The sequence below is a fragment of the Chrysoperla carnea genome, chromosome 5 (genome assembly GCF_905475395.1).
Source record: "Chrysoperla carnea chromosome 5, inChrCarn1.1, whole genome shotgun sequence".
NCBI lineage: Eukaryota > Metazoa > Arthropoda > Insecta > Neuroptera > Chrysopidae > Chrysoperla > Chrysoperla carnea.
The window spans coordinates 72,339,756-72,357,331 of record NC_058341.1 but is presented as its reverse complement, the minus strand read 5'-3'; the positions used below and the strand labels follow the sequence as shown (position 1 = coordinate 72,357,331).

Sequence of the window (17,576 nt, the reverse complement as noted above, 5' to 3'; positions counted from 1 at the left end):
GGACGATTCTCTAAACACCATGAGATACAAACGATTCTCCAAAACAGTAGCAAAAAATTCATTCAGTTTATCATCGCTTCCGCCAACACTGGATGCAGCCCATTTCCACAGTCTCCGAGTGTATCACCAGGTCCAATCATGGCTTGGAAAATACAATAATTCTGAAGATTGGGGCTGGAAAAAGCATGGAAACATTTGGATGCCAATCCAAAGTTCGAAGCCTCCAGCACCCCCAGAACTTATGAAATTAATTTTCTGCAGATGCAAACAAAACTGTGGAAGCATGTGCGGTTGCAGAAAAGCAAGGCTCAAATTCTCCGCAGTGTGCTTCCATTGCTCTGGAGAAACCTGTACCAACATTATGGAAGTAACAAAATTAATGGAAGAAAATGAATTTGAAGAAGAATTACCAACGAGCTCCAACTTTAACTCCTGTCATTCCTCTAACCTTCACATTCGATGTTGAATTACAATCTGAGTTTACGAGATACAGCTAATCAATAGTTTACGAGATACAGCTAAAAATATGTTGCCACCCCTTTTATCAAGATGGTGGGCGGGGGACAAGGGCGCCAACCCCACAAACTTGGGTGTTTGCCCCCCCCCAAATTTAATTTAAGGTTGTATTGACAACCCTTACATGTCCCACAAATAAAATCGCGTCCTCTAGAAAATGTTCAGTTAGGTCCTAGTATTGTAGCATTGCAATGGACTTCAATGGAGTATATTGTGTACTTAGTATAGTCTGCATCCTAAACACATTTTCATTTTTCAGAAAAAATAATACTAAACTGTAAATAACATCTTTGTACAAAACAATTATAATAGCAGACACAAAATCTCTACACATCATATGATTATGACATTTGACTATGACAGGGACACAGGGGTACTCAATGGCAGTCTTTTCTCTCATTCATCATTGCGTATCCACTTACAGGCTAGCAGATCTCTCGCGTTCTCTATATATATATGAACTCTTTGGATTCAAAACCATTCATAAAATTACCTTGCAAAAAAATTGAACTTGAACATTAAATTTGAATTAAATGAACGATTAAAAAACGGTTTCAATACCATCGATGACATTTTTTAAGGAAAAAAATTTTTTTTGGAAGTGTCTACTGATGATGTATGGTGCATGGCTTCAAAACCTGAAACATTGACGAGATCACTTAAACGACCGTTTCCCTATATAAATTTCCTACGCCTGTGAGAGTTCACTACACATTATCTTTTAATTTTCATTAGCAAGGTTTGAAAGGGAATGAAAATAGTATGGGGGCTGAAATGCTTGATTGTTAATAATCCTGATACATTCTTGACTCCAAGTTTTATCTAAACATGATAAGGCCAATCGTTTTGCCAAATGATTATAATTTAACTATACTGTTTTTATGTTACTAAAAGATCAAGAAAAAAGACTTTAAAATGCTTTTAAAACAGCAATTTGACAGCTCATTTTTTGGGGACATGTACTAGTAATAATAGTAAACGCAACCGGTCACAAGTGGCAAAAATATTTTCTTCAACCTAATTTTAATAAAAAAAAAATCCGAATTCAAACCCTCTTGAAATCTGTTTTTTCGTAACGTTGCCAGATTCTTTTTTATATTAATTGAAATTTGGGCATCGTGCCAAGTTGCTTTACAAATGATCTTATCATTTTATTTTTATATCCTGTATATATGAAAATCAAGGTATATTTAAGTTTAGTCCTAAGTTTGTAGCGCTTAAAAATTTTGATGCTATGATCAAAATTTTGGTACAGGTGCTCATAAAATGAAATGAAGTAGTCTTTCTGTCTCCCCGTCTGCCTGTCTGTCTGTCCCTCCGTCTGTCGCCACGATAACTCAAAAACGAAAAGAGGTATCAAGCTGAAATTTTATAGCGTACTTAGGACGTAAAAAGTGAGGATGAGAAACATAAGTCCAGGTATTGGGTCCGAAATACCCGTCTTCTAAACTGTTAGAGATTGAATAGAAATTGAAACATAAAATATGTTCCTTATATAAAAAAAAAACTCTTGTTGAAACATTTTTTCGTCACTGTTTACCCGTGAAAGAAATCTAGAAAATACTTTCGAAAACAAAATAAATAACGGCCGAAAGTATGCCATAATTGTTTTTTATATACAGAGTATTTCCACAATTAACTCAGTCAATTGTTTGTTTTCACTTGTATTATTTTAATTTTAATAATTAAGAAGATGTCTAAGATTGAAATTGTGAGGCACAAAATTTGATTTTTTTTTCAAAATTTCAAAATTAGTATTTTAGAAGATAAATCTCTGAAAATATTAATAATCGGATAAAGAAATACATAAAATAGTCATTCTTAGAGAGTCCTAACAACAGATTCGATTTTAATGAATTTTTCAAAATGATTTTTTGTATATTATTTAAAATCAGAAACATTTCAGAGGGGTGCAATAATTTGGAGGGGGAATAGGCAATGTCACGGCTGATATATCGACGCCCAGCCTAAATCGCTAACGATAGAAGTTTGAAATTTCGAGAAGATATTGATTTTAAACTGTAGATGTCACATAAGGAAGGTTTTTTCGAAATTCATCTCCTAAAAGGTTGAAATAGGGGATAAAATTTTGTATAAAAATATATACAAATCTTCGTTTTTTAGTTCGCTACTTAACCGAAGTAAAAATTCATGTTTATTGTAATTATTTAAACAATATAAATAAGTAGCAGTTATCCACGTTATAGCCTTCACTTCTCTTAACTTTTATTAAAAAGGAATTTCGATTTTTGCCCCAATTTCATAGACCAGTTTTTTGTATTTTATAAATACGTATTTCGACTACCTTCCTTCGCTATTTAATGGATTGTACTTTTAACGCGAGTCCTTAATAATTATGAAAAAAAAATATGGCCAAGTCATTTGCTGATAATGCAGTATTCTATAGATGAAAGAATTTTTAAAATCGGTTACGTAGTGAACTAAAAACTGTCGGTTTCACTATTAAAACTATTTTTAATTTAAAATATAACCCATGTTACTCGCTGACAATGTAGCATTCTATAAGTGGAAGAATTTATAAATCGGTTAAATAGTGAACTCAAAATTGACTGTATGTAAATATTTTCATACAAACTTTCATCACCTATTTCACCCTTTTAGGGGATGAATTTCGAAAAATCCTTTCTTATGTGACGACCTCTGCAGTATAAAATCAATAGCTTCTCGAAATTTGAAGCTTCTATCGATATATCAGTCGCGATATTGCCTATTCCCCCTACAGATTATTTCCACCTTCTGGAACGTTTCTTATTTTAAATAATATACAAAAGGAAACATTTTGAAAAAAAAAAAAAACATCAAAATCGAAGCTGTCATTGAAGACTCCCAAGAAATAACGATCAGAAAATAACTGTTGTAAATTTTATTTACTACTACTTTGCTTATCATGAAAATTTCTTCAAACTTTTTATCCTCTTACTCCGCGAAAGTATGCTAATAATAATTAAGACTTAAGACATCGGTCGCTACACAGATTTGTAACTTTTATTGACTAAAATTTACAAAATTTAACTCTTTAGCACATTATAACATCATTTTGAACATGCATGCAAATTTTCAGGTCACTTTATTGAGGGCAACATAGAAAAAAATTTATTTAAAAAAATGTCGATAATCAATTTACTTCTGTATCCCCACTGGAATATCTATTTGAAAATTTTTATTCGTGTTCATACGTAGTAGACTAGTAGCACAACAATATCTTGGTAATGCATTTTTGAACTTTTCCTCAGCTGTTTATTAGTTTGTAAAAATTTGGTACCAAAAAATCGGGAACTCAGAGAGGTGCTTAACCCTCTTTATAGGGGAATTAAATCAGTTTTTACAAATTACAAAAAAAATTATGAAAAAAATTTTAAAAAAAGTTCAAAGAAAAGTTCTAGATGATTTAATTGCGCACTATTTTGTTTTGTTTTGTTTTTTTTTTTTTTCTGCAAAAAACTTTTTAGCTGCAAAATTGACTTTGATATGTCAATTTTAAAATGGTGCATTTTTTTTACTCATTTAATCCATCTTGTAAACCGTCATAGATAGAAAAAAACTGAAAATTTAAAAGTTATTCCTTATAAAAAACACACAACTTTTGTTTAATATTTTTTCGTAAACATCGATGTTGACAAAAAAATGTTAAACAAAAAATACATATTTTTTTAAAGAATAACTTTTACATTTAAAGTTTTTTTTCTATCTATGACGGTCTGCAAGATGGATTGAATGAGTAAAAAATGCACCATTTTAAAATTGACATATCAAAGTGAATTTTGGAGCTAAAAAGTCGAAAAAAAACAGTGATGTTTACGACAAAATATTTCAATCAAAAGTTGTTAATTTTTTATTAAGGAATCACTTTTACATTTAAACTTTTGCTCCATCTCTAACGGTTTACAAGATGGATTGAAAGAAATAAAAAAATTCCCATATGTCGGTTAATTTTGAAGCTAAAAAGTTTAAAAATGTGTACAATTAAATCACCTAGAACTTTTATTTGGCGCTTTAATTTTCATTTTTTGCAACTGTGGCAAATTTTTAAAATGCAACACATTTTGCTTTTTAAATATTTAATTTCATTCTACAATATGTACTCCAGATTGGAAAAATATTTTGCTTATAAAAATTTTGTGAAAAAAAACAATTAACTAAGTTAACTACTTGAATACCATACAAAGACAGTGTTGATTTCGCTATTATTTGTTTTTTTACTTCATGTTAGTAAAGAAAGATAGCCACACGTACATACCTACATGTCACACACTAATAACTGATATTTCCATATAATACATACTATATAATTTGCGCCAATTTGTTTCAAACAACAGTTGTTTATTTTTGTATAAGAAACATTTTTTACATATTAACTTTTCTTCTTTAATGGTTTTCAAGATGGGCCCAACAGACGCACGACTCAATTGCCCTAAGTTGCTCATTTACGAATAATTACTCACTTTTTACGCCCTAAGCACCCTATAAAATTTCAGCTTGATATCCCTTTGCGTTCTTGAATTATCGTGTTAACAGACGGGCGGACAACCAAAAATTGACTAAATAGATGATATTATTGTAATATTTTTAAGCGTTACAAACTTGAAACTAAACTTAGTATACTTTGATTATATTTCACCTATACATGGTATAATAGCACATAGTAGTATCTATGACAGTATGACCCCTATAACAAAGATCTGTAAGATATAAATATGTTAAAAGCTCGGAATCCAAAGATAGTCAATGAATCTTTATAAAAACTGTTTAAAGCTTACTTAAAAAAGTTAATAACAAACATTTGTGCGATCTTGTCCAGGGGGTGGGGGGCATCCCTTCTTGAAGCTGGAAAAGTTAATGTTAAAAATGACAACGGGAATCGATAGAAGGATGAATTTTAAGCAAAAAAAAATCATTTAAATAAAATTTACAAATTTAATTCGGAATATTTAACGTCAAATAACTGAAAAACTTAAAGTTTTTTAAAGAAAGTACACTTTTTAAAGTACTATAAAAAACCATGAAAATGGAAAATTTTTAAAGTCATTTGCATGAAAATTAACGGAGTTATAATGAAAATAAAGTTTTCGTACCTTTCTTTTTATGTTATATATTCAATTTTCCAATTTACTTTATTTAGGTACTGCTAACATGCTTTAAAAGTTCTAGTAGTTTCGGATACATATTTTTTTAAATATTGCACTTTAAAAGAAAAAAGTTTATCGAAAAAAGTAACAATAAATGTCTTTATCGTTAAATAACATGAAAAATATTAAAGTTCCAAAAAAAAGTCTAGATGGTAAAATATTTTGCGGAAAAAGAGCTTAATTTTTGTCTTCTAGATTTTTTTTCATTTACTTGGCGTTAAATACTCCGAATTTCAATAGCCAATAGCTCGGGCAGTGTTGACTTTTCGAAATATGTTTAATTAAACTTTTTGCTAAGAATTTATTCCTTAATCGATTCCCATTGTCATTTTTGGCATAGTTTTTTCCACCCCCAAAAAAGGGTGCCCCCCACCCCCTGAACAAGATCACAAAATTATTATGGGTTTAACTTTTTAATGTCTATTTTTAACAAGGCAGTCGAATAGTTTTTATAAAGATTCATTAATTATCCCTTGATTCCGAGGTAAAAATCTAACGGCTCTCCACTACTATTAATAATAATTTTCCATTTTTTATCTCATATAAATAATAATTTTTCATCGCAAAATTAATAATAACAATTTATCCTTTGGTTGATTGTAAATGCTATTTCAATGACATTTATGAATAATTAATAAAATCACGAAGCTGCATGTCATACGAAATGATAGTTGCTTTCTACAGTAAGCTCTGTACGCTTGTTCTTGTAGGAAATAATGTCTATGTGTAGCTGGCTAAACCCTTTTTACCACAAACAGACTTACATGAATCTGAATATTTAGATAGCTTCGATAAACTTCGCACTTCAGCTATTGTGGCATAAAAAAATTAGTAAAAAAAAATTAAAAATTAGCAAACATTTTTTAGCACAGAATCTAAAAAAAAAACTTACGTGTTAAAACTAATTGAATAATAAGGCCCAAAACCACAACAAAATAACTAATACTTATTAATTTTGCCATTTTATCGAATTTTTAACTAAAATTTTGAATTAAAATTAGGTACAATTAAAATTTGACATTACACAAATTTAATGTAGCTTTGATCCTTTGAAATTTCTTGAATTTGGAAAATTAAAATTTATTCTAGTATACAAGGAGAAAAAAGACGAAAAATTTCAAAAAAAATTCCAAAAGTTATAAGCAATTTATCAGAACAAAGAGGAATTTTTGAATCAGAGATATTCAAAATAAGAATAGGTATGCTAAGTTTAGTCCCAAGTTTCTAAAGCTTAAAAATAATGATACTAGGAAAAAAATTTTGCTGTAGGTGTTTATAAAATCACCTTATTAGTCCATTTCCGGTTGTCTGTCTGTCAGTCGTCTATTTGTCGTCTGTTGTCTGTTGTCTGTCGTCTGTCCGTCTGTCATCACGATTACTCAAAAACGAAAAATGATATCAAGCTGAAATTTTAATATATAATTTTGAGTATAAAAATGTACCTTATATAAAAATAAACATTTTTTGGTTAAAACATTTTTTCGCAAACATCACTGTTTACCCGTGAGAGCGCAAATTATGCGCAAATTGATTGTAATATGTATGTATGTGTAATGTGGCAGAATAATCAACACTGTCTATACATGGTATTTCAACAATTTACTCAATCAATTGTTTGTTTTCACTTGTTTTTATTTACATGACGTAAAAAAAAACAAACGATTGCGTAATCAACTCTGTCTTTACATGGTATTTCAACAATTAACTCAGTCAATTGTTTGTTTTCACTTGTTTTAATCGTTCATTTAATTAAAAATTTTGTTCAAGTTCAAATTTTTGCAAGGTAATAAAATGCAGGTTATATAGAAGCTCGTTATTCTTATCCATAATGTACTAAATTACAGGAGTTATTTTTTATTTAAATAGGTTCAGTATCACGTACTGAATGTAAATACCGACAATCCTTACAAAAATGGACGGGGGAAGTGACTCAATTTTAAGAAAAACCGTTTTCGGCTATATCTCCCTAAAAAATGACAATAATCTTTATTGTAGACTATGACGATTTACTTATTGATTATTTGGCCGATATCTCTTCTAATATTAGTTTATACAATTAAATGCTTATAACTTAACTTTTATTAAATCTACAAATTTTCTAAAACTTTGACTATACACTTTTCTTTCTAAACTAATATTGTTGATGATATTACGCGTTTAATGTTACAACCACCGGGTGCAAGATTGATAAAAAAGAAGAATTCATATAATAAAGATATGAAAAATATTAATGATAATGACATAATTTCCAATAAATAATTTGTCTTCTTACCTGCAAAAGCAGAGACTACCCCTTAAAATTTTTTTTACGATAAAGAAAAAAAAATGACTAAAAAGATTGGAAATAAGATTATCTGCAAATAAAAAGATTATTAACATTTTTGGCTTAAAGTACACGGTTACGGGTTTATAGGCCGTAACGGTTTTTTTTTTTTTTTCAAAATGACGACACTTGTGTATTTACATTCAGTACATGATAATAAATCTATTTTTAGGGAAAAACAACTCCTGACTTTAGTGCAAGAAAAAATTTTTAATTATCTGTAGCAGTATGTCGACATTGAATGCGTAATATCTTCAATAATATTAATTTTAGAAAGAAATGTTTAAAGTAAAAGTTTTAGAAAATGTGTCGATTTAAAAGTTATTTGCATTTTATTGTTTAAACAAATATTAGAAGAGATATCGGTCAAAATATAAAAAAATAAATCGTCATAGTCGTATAAACGATTAGTGATACAAAAAACAAAATGTTTTACAAAAAAGGTAGCCAATTTAATTATCTACAATAAATACTACTACCGTTTTTGATCAAGAGTGCACGGTTATGGAAATATAGTCCAAAACGGTTTTCTTCAAAATTGAGGTACTTCCCCCGCCTACTTTTGTAAGGATTTTCTGCATTTACATTCAGTACGCTATACTGAACCTATTTATCAAAAAAATAACTCCTGTTCACTGTATAGTAATATAAACATATTTTATGAATGGTTTTGAATCCAACGAGTTTATATACATAGAGAACGCGTGGGATCTGTTAGCTTGTAAGTGGTTGTGATATGATGAATGAGAGAGAAAACAGCCGATGTGGACGCAGTTTATACTTTAGTACACAATTTGTTTTTTCAGAAATATTGTAATTGAAATATTGGTAGATGAAAGTGCACTTAAATTTAAATAATAAGTAGCTGTTAAACCCGCTTCGCTGGGTTGTTTTTGCACATTTAAATATCAAAATTGTTAAATGAAAGACTTTTTTTTTAATTCTCTCTGTGTGTACGGAACAGTAAGGGAAAGATCGATAGAAACCCATGGAACATTCCAGAATATTCGAGAAAGTTCTAGAAAATTCGATAGAAATCCATAGAACATTCCAGAATGTTCGAGAAAATTCTAGAAAATTCGACAGAAACCTATGGAACATTCCAGATTGTTCGAGAAAGTTTGATAAAATTCAATAAAAATCCATACAACATTCGAGAATATTCGAGAAAGTTCTAGAAAATTCGATAGAAATCCATAGAACATTCCAGAATGTTCGAGAAAATTCTAGAAAATTCAAGAAAAATCGAAAGACATTTGCGCCAGTAGCGCCATCTAGTGAAAATTGTACTATTGACAGTGGCGCCATCTATTGAAAATTATTAGAACTAAAAAATCGAAAGACTTTTGCGCCAGTACCGCCATCTATTGAAAATTATTAGAACTATTTTTTAATCTATTTTCTATGAATTCCTAGATCATTTTTAATTCCACCCCCACCAAACTCCCTTATTCACAATGCACCCCCACCAAACTCCCTTATTCACAATGGGAGCCTAAGGGCTACGCAATGACATAATCCCCTACCGAAGGTCAATGGTTAGTTTTAGGGAAAATCGGGGACATACAAACAAACACTCTCTTTTTTATATATATAGATAGATAAATAGATTAAATTCAATTAAACTTTTAATTAATTTTATTAAAAATTAAATTGTTTAGATTGTTTTTAGATTGTGTTATGTTAATAAAGTTTCTTTTGAGTTTCCACTTTTTTAATAACTTTTAATGTATTAAATAATATTCTATAAATCGTTTTTTTAAATATTTACTTAACAGCCATAATGTAAACAATATGTAGCCAATGACCATTAGATTGGACAAGGACGCAGAGGAACTCCTCCTCCTTAATGTAGTATTCTATAGATGAAATAATTTTTAAATTCGTCTACGTAGTAAACTCAAAAATGACGGTTTGTATATATTTTCATACAAACTTTCTTCCTCTATTTCACACTTTTAGAGGATTAATTTCGAAATATCCTTTCTTATGTGACAGTTACAGTATAAAATCAATATCTTCTCGAAATTTGAAATTTATATCATTAACGATTTAGGCTGAGCTACGATATATCAGCCGCGACATTGCCTATTCCCCTACTAGATTATTACAAGCTTACTAAGTTAAAGGTTAGATCCGACAAATTAACATATAATTCAAATAAAATTAGAAACTCCTCGAACAGGAACAAAGCAATTTGGAAACTAATAAAAGAAGCAATCAATAACGATCACAAAATCGAAACCATCAAGAAACTCAAACTTAATGGCAAAGAGGACTACATATACGATAAACACAAAATCGCAAATGAGTTGAATAAATATTTTATTGATGTACCAACAAAGTTAAATCTACCGAAACCAGAGTATGATTGTAATATTAATGGTAACAATGCTTTATTGTTTCTTTATCCTCCTAAAATTTTTGAAACTTGCATAAACTTAAAAAATAAAAACTCAGTTTCTTGGGATGAAATACCAGTGAAAGTGATCAAAGAGTGTGCACACATTATCTGCGAACCACTCAGTCTTATTATTAATAAATGCTTCGAACAGGGAAAGTTTCCAAGTAAGCTAAAAATAGCGATAATAAATAGTGATAAAAGTATGTGTGATAACTATAGACCCGTTTCACTCTTATCCAATATTTCTAAAATATTTGAAAAAGTCATTATAAACCGATTAGAATCATTTCAAAGAATGAAAAATATAACCTTAAGCAGTCTTCAAAAGCATTAGCAGTATTTCGAAGGCTTGGAACAAAAATAGGCCCGTTGCATCAACCCATCAAAAATGGCGTACCACAGGGCAGCATTTTGGGACCGTACCTATTTATAATTTACATAAATGATTTAGTTCTTTGTTTGGATCAAAAACCAATAATATTTGCAGATTATATTTCTATTGTGTTTGAGGGTGAGAATATCAGTGAACTACAAGATTCGATCACTAAGACCGTGAATGATTTATGTACATGGGCCTAAAAAATCGATTATGCTTAAACTTAGCAAAAACGCAAGGTGTTAAATTTGGAAATTTTGGTGAAAAAATCGACCACCTCAAAATAGACTCTCTATTGAATATAAAATGCGACGAAATTATAAAGTTCTTAGGAATACACATTGATATATTAGGAATACCTATTTATAATTTACATAAATGATTTAATTCTTTGTTTGGAAAAGGCACATTGATATGACAAATAAAAAAAATTAACAAATACAGTTATTTACTTAAAGCACTCAAAAATCAAATTCCTATCAATGGTATACTTAATGTGTATTATAGTTACGTATATGCAAGCATGAAATATGGAATAATTTTTTGGGGAAATAGCAGCTATGCTGAAAAATTATTCAAAACTCAGAAGAGATGCATTCGTATCATTTTTGAATTAAAGCGATATGAATCTTGTAGAGAAGTATTCCTGAAAAACAAGTTGCTTACTCTATATGGCATTTACATATTGAAGTCCGCCTTGTTTGTTAGAAATAATTTTTAACTATTAAACTCTTATTAAATCAGCGCGAACGAACATATGATACGAGATCCAATGATCCAACACAATAGACCAGACAAAACTTAATTTAATACTTGATGGCTGATATAATAACCTAATGAAAGTTTTCAATAAAATACCAATTGAAATTCGTAATCTACATGGTGACTCAAGATTTAAGAAAGACATAGTCACCTAGAGGAGACTATGATAAAACAATAATTGATTTAATTGGGTAGTGAATACTAAAAAAATATTTTGTTGTCATTATTTATAAAGAAAACAAAAATATAAATCACCAAGACAGTTAGATGTGGGAGGTATCAAATTATGTATTAATATAGGTACGGGGCAGGGGGGAATAAATTGTGTAATACAGAACACAAAATCTTAAACATTGTATCACTTACTTCAACACACAACATACATAGGTACTTTGGTTTGTCTCGCTGTATGTGTATTTCAGCATATATTTATCAAAACGGACAATTGTTCGTCTTGCCAAATATATGCCTAACGTATGTGATATTCGCACGATTAATTGCGTACAATACTTAATTTACCAAGAAACGTAGTGTAGGTTTTAATGGGTTATTTTTTTTAATAACAAAAGTAGCCAAATAGAGTTTTTTTGTAATAATTTTGCATTTAGAGACGTCTTCCACTATGATAAAACACATTCTCTCTTTAAGTAGTGTTTAATTGGTTCCATTCAAAATGTTATTGAACTGTGATTCACTAAAGATATATTAATTTATTTTGTTAATTATCTCGCAAAGTAGGCCTCAGACCCAAAAGTGGAAAATAACTTTTTCCTTCGTCTTTATGAGCTTATGCAGGATAACGATCTGCAGTCAATAACAGAACGCCGTGTACATATAGATATATACAGGGTGTTCTGTTATTGACTGCAGATCGTTGGCCTACAGAATAAGCTCATAAAGACGAAGGAAAAAGTTATTTACTAATTTTGGATTTGAGCCCTAATTTGCGAGATATGGCTATGGTACAAATCAAAAAATTTAACCATTCACAGTGTTTGAAAACCTGGTAGGCATACACTATCTTATTTGGAAGGGACAGTTAAAAACTATCAAATTTAATTGGACAATAAAAATTTAATACATTAGCAATTGTTATCTTTATTTTTCGCATTTAATTATTTACTTGTCTCGCTTGTTTTTCGATTAGTATTTATTTGCCACTACAGTTCACTTAGTTATAGGCTGGAATTGTCTTATTACATTAAAAAAATGGGCTGTCTTTGCATACTTTACATACGCAATAAACTAAATAATAAATAACATGTTGATTCTTTTCAAATAATTTTATAATAAAAACAACTGAATAGAGCAGGAGACGGTCCTTTCATCAATACGTATGTTTTGTGTAAATTTATTATTATTCAAAATAGCTTATAGATTATTTACATTTCTCTATAACAAAAGGTCATTCCATTGGTTTCAATAACGAACGTAGACCTTCAATACCAACAAAAAAAATTATGTAGAAATTTACCAAATTTTGCATTTTCTCAAATTAGTTTTCCCACAAATTCAAGAAGAGCGTTTTATGGAAATTTTCAAAAGTAAATGAAGTATGTTAAGCGTGGTATCCAAATTTCAAGATATTTTCAAGCCACAAACGGCCAATGGCAAATGAATGAATTATGAAATTGCGACGCATTTTAATTAACATTAAATACCAATTTTAAATTTCATAAATATTAAGTAATAATTACGTATACATTATACGTACATCATGCGTCGCGTTCTTTTCCTTTTGTAAAATAATAAAATAAAATAATCTGGGTTTCAAACCCTTTTCACTATTTCCAAGTTATAGCGACAGATGACACTCATAAATATGTATTTCGGCGTATATCGCGTAAATTCGTGGATATACGAAAAAAGCAATCACTCTTGTGTCCGCTCAAAAAACAGGAAAAAGAAATTACTATTGCGGTCGTTTTTCAATCATGCAGATCAAAATGGTCTAGCTACAGTTGTGTAAATTTTATTTTTTTTAAATTTTAACTTCAGTTTAAATTATCAACGTGATAGATATTTGGTGATGTATTCATTCTAAATTATTATTAATTTTTTTTTTGTATCTGAAATTTCACATCGATCTAAATTCATGATATGTTCCTTTTGGTTTTTATGACTTTCGTCATGTTTTAATTCGATTCTTGTTCTGGCCATCGTTCACATTTGAACTGAACCGCGTGGTTCATGGCTTTCATTTCATTCTTTAAAACATGTAGTCAGAATTGAAAATTTTAAATTCAGATGCATAACGAAGTTTGACGTTATCAACAATTTTGATTAAATTTAAATTTCCTTTCAGTCAGTTTATCGATGCGTAATTTCAGATACCTTATCGTTATTTGATAACTTTTAATAATCCGTTTAACAAACATAATTTGGTTGTACAAACAACGGCCATATTGGTCTAAATTTCAACTCTCGTTACCTCGTGTAACTTTGGAGCGCTTGCGCAACATTTCTTAAATTTCCGACTTTGCGTTTAAAAAATTTCGGCCTCGTGTTGGTAGAATCAAATTGTGTTATGTGGATTCAATAAATTTCTTCATGAATATCGACCAGCGATAGTCACTTCTGGCGGTATTATTTTCAAAATTAAATTTAATTTTATATATATAAAGAATATCGCAGGGGTATCCAACGAATTTTGGATACACCCTTTTAAGCGGCATTTCGCATTTAAGAGGTTTATCCTCCCCAAAGTTTGTAATAAAATACATTTTCTTTGATTTGTTCAATCAGAATATCCTAACGTAACATTCACAAATTTAATTGTAAAATTTCTAAATTTGTTTCTTGGTAAATCCAATTTCACTTGATATCGTAGATTATATTTTAAGTTGTATCAAATTTGTAAACTTTCGTAGATGATCGTCGAGGGCATATATATATTAAGAGAATATTCAGTTTATTTTAATCTTATTTTGTAAATAATTTTCACTGCGGGTTCAACCTTTCGGGGGATTCATTTAATTTAATTTTCTATTGGGTTATTTTTAGTTCTCAGCTTCGACGGTCACCTATCGAGATATTCCGACGATATTAATTATACTCTGTAAATATTAATTTTAAAATTAAATAACTGGTTTAACAAAATAAACCTTGTAAAACTCACGTGCCGATTCTTTCTTTTCGTCGAAACCAAAATACCATCACCCATTTTCCCTAAGTACCTTCCACTATCGACTGCACCTGAGGGGGTTACCTCTGACCTCTCCACAGCTTTTATGACGCAGCTGTGGGTACAGTCAATTAATTATATATATAGAAGCTCATATTAAATTACAGGTGTCTGCAATCGAGATCCTACTTTCTTGCAATTCGATTCAATTGCAAAATAAGTAAATAAAATTTATTATCAAGATTGTAATAACCAACAAACTCATAATCTAAACAACCTTTAATCCAACAATCCAATTCTTTTTATTCTTCTTCGCGTCATATGGTAGCAGAAATAAAACACTCCATACGGTATCGTGCGTTTTACACTATCTACGAAACAACAAGAACAATTTAGAAATTTTTTTTTTTGCATATTATTTATTTCATAATTTTCCTTTTCGAAACTAAAGATTCTACATTTTCAGGTGAATAATTTCAAAAAGTTTACGGAAGTTTTAACTAATTTAAATCTTAAAAATGTCAGACGACGACAAAAAAAAACCACCTATCCCAGATGGCGACCCACAACCACCAGGAGCCAGTGGAGAACTACTTACGGCTCAAACGATAGCTGGTGCAGCAACACTACTGAGCGCCATAGCAAATCAAATTAGAGATCAACAGTCATCGATCGATAAGATAAGTACTAGACTATCCAAAACTAATCTTAAAATTCATACCTTCGTCACTGATAAATTCCCTAAAATCGATATTTTTTCACCTGAACTCATTGTTAAATTTCTGATTCATGCAGACGATATCTTCAAACTTAAAATTTATGAAGAAAAATTCATAATAAGCTACTTATTATGCAAATGCAATGCTAACGCTACTAGCATTTGGTCCGAATTTATTAGTCAAAATTTAAATTGGGAAAACATAAAATCTAATTTATTAAATAAAATATCTCCAACCCAAAAACAGGTATTGGTAGATAAATTTATACGAAGAAAACAATTCCAAGATGAAACCTTTTCGACCTTTGCTCAATCTATTTTGAAATATTCTAAAATTATAATCCCAGATATTAATGATTCAGAATTAATTAATATTATCTTCGCTCATATGAATTATAACACATATGATTTAACCAAATCTTTTCCAATTCCACATAGTCTTAAAGACTTAACCGATTTCATACATCAAGTGGAAGAAATACAAAGTCGTCTAACGATTTATTCTAAACCTAGAACTCAGGTAACGGACCAAAGCTCAAATCAGAATCATGAATACAATAAAAATTCACAAAAATCAAATTATGCCCAAAACAAATCCAAACTATTTTGCAATTACTGCAGATCTTCTGGACATATGATTGCAGACTGTATTAAAAGGAAAAATAGGAATCAGAACTCCCTAATGAATAAACCATCACAAAATCCCCAACCATCTACATCCTCGGATCCAAAAAACTTGTAACCTACGAGCCATCCTTCTCAACCATCAATAACAATTACAATGAGAGCTGTTCAAAAGGACAATTTGAAAATGCACATAATATTTTACCTTTAATTACTTTAGATGTTCACAATTTAAAATTCACCGCACTTTTAGATAGTGGCAGTACATTAAATATCATTTCCAAAAATTCTCTTAAAAAAATCACTAAAATTTCTGGTTTTAAAAAAACTCTAAACATTATCGAAACTAATCATAAAGCCTTTTTACCAGGTAATCTGGAAATTAATTTCGATAAAAAAATTTTTCTTCATTTTAAAATAGGTCCCTATAGTTGGACCCAACCATTCTACATAACCAACCAGCTTCCTTTCCCCATTATTTTAGGAGCAAAAACGCTAAAATTATGTAAAATAAATTTAAATTTTTCAAATTCCTGTATTAATTTTCTACGCGGTGAATGTAGACTCGAATTTCCTTTTGAAAAGCAAACAACAGAAAATTTCATTTCCGTCATCACAGACATTAAAGTTAATTTAACGGACAAACAACAAATTCATCTCAACAAGATTTTAAAAAGATACAATACGGTCTTGTCAAAAATTCCAGGAAGAGCAATTAATTTCGAATACACTCTTACACTAAAAGACAATGAACCAGTCTTCAGATATCCATATAGATTACCTCCAGATAAACTAAAATTATTGAAAGATCACATATACGAATTAGTCGAACAAAAGATTTTAAAACCATGCATCTCCCCCTACGGTTCACCAGCCTTCTTTACTAAGAAAAAATCAGGCGAATTTCGTTTAGTTTGCGATTATCGATGGGTAAATCGTAAAATCGTTTTCGATCCCTTATGTGGAGTAACTATGAATTCCATTTTCAATCATTTACATGGCTCTTCCATATTTTCAAGTATAGATCTTAGTTCCAGTTTTTTCCAAATACCACTAAGTGAAAGCTCTAAACCAATTACGGCTATTGTGACTGAATTCGGACAATTTTGCTACGAGACATGCCCAATGGGTTTATCAAATAGTAGCCAAGCCTTAAATAGATATCTAATGAAGAACCTTGGAGATTTTCAGAATAATTTTATTCAAATATATTATGACGACATAATAGTATATTCTCGTTCAGTAGAAGATCATTTAAAACATTTAGAAATGCTTTTCTCCAGATTAAAAAAACTAAACCTAACAGTGAATCCGGAAAAGGTAAAATTTTGTAGATCTCGTATTCGTATACTAGGCCATCTAGTCACAGCGGCAGGAAAAACACCCGACCCAGATAAAATAAGCGCCATTCGCGACTTACCAATACCCAAAAATTTAAAACATTTGCAGAAATTTCTAGGAATGTGCGCATTCTATAGTAAATTTATACCTGATTTCGCCGCAATTAGCGCTCCATTAAATAACTTAAAAAGGAAAAACGTGAAATTTTCAATAAATCAATCTCATATTGATGCAATTAAAA

General features: G+C 30.0%; 1 protein-coding gene across 1 annotated transcript in view; it reads right to left on the bottom strand.

The window, feature by feature from the left end:
• The window catches only part of LOC123301406, a 31,048-nt gene extending 24,423 nt beyond the window's left edge, over positions 1-6,625 (bottom strand). The window contains exon 1 of the mRNA XM_044884144.1: positions 6,556-6,625. Within this exon, the coding sequence (XP_044740079.1) occupies positions 6,556-6,625 (70 nt within the window). The remainder of the gene's footprint in view (positions 1-6,555) is intronic.
• Between the last annotated feature and the right edge of the window lie 10,951 nt (positions 6,626-17,576).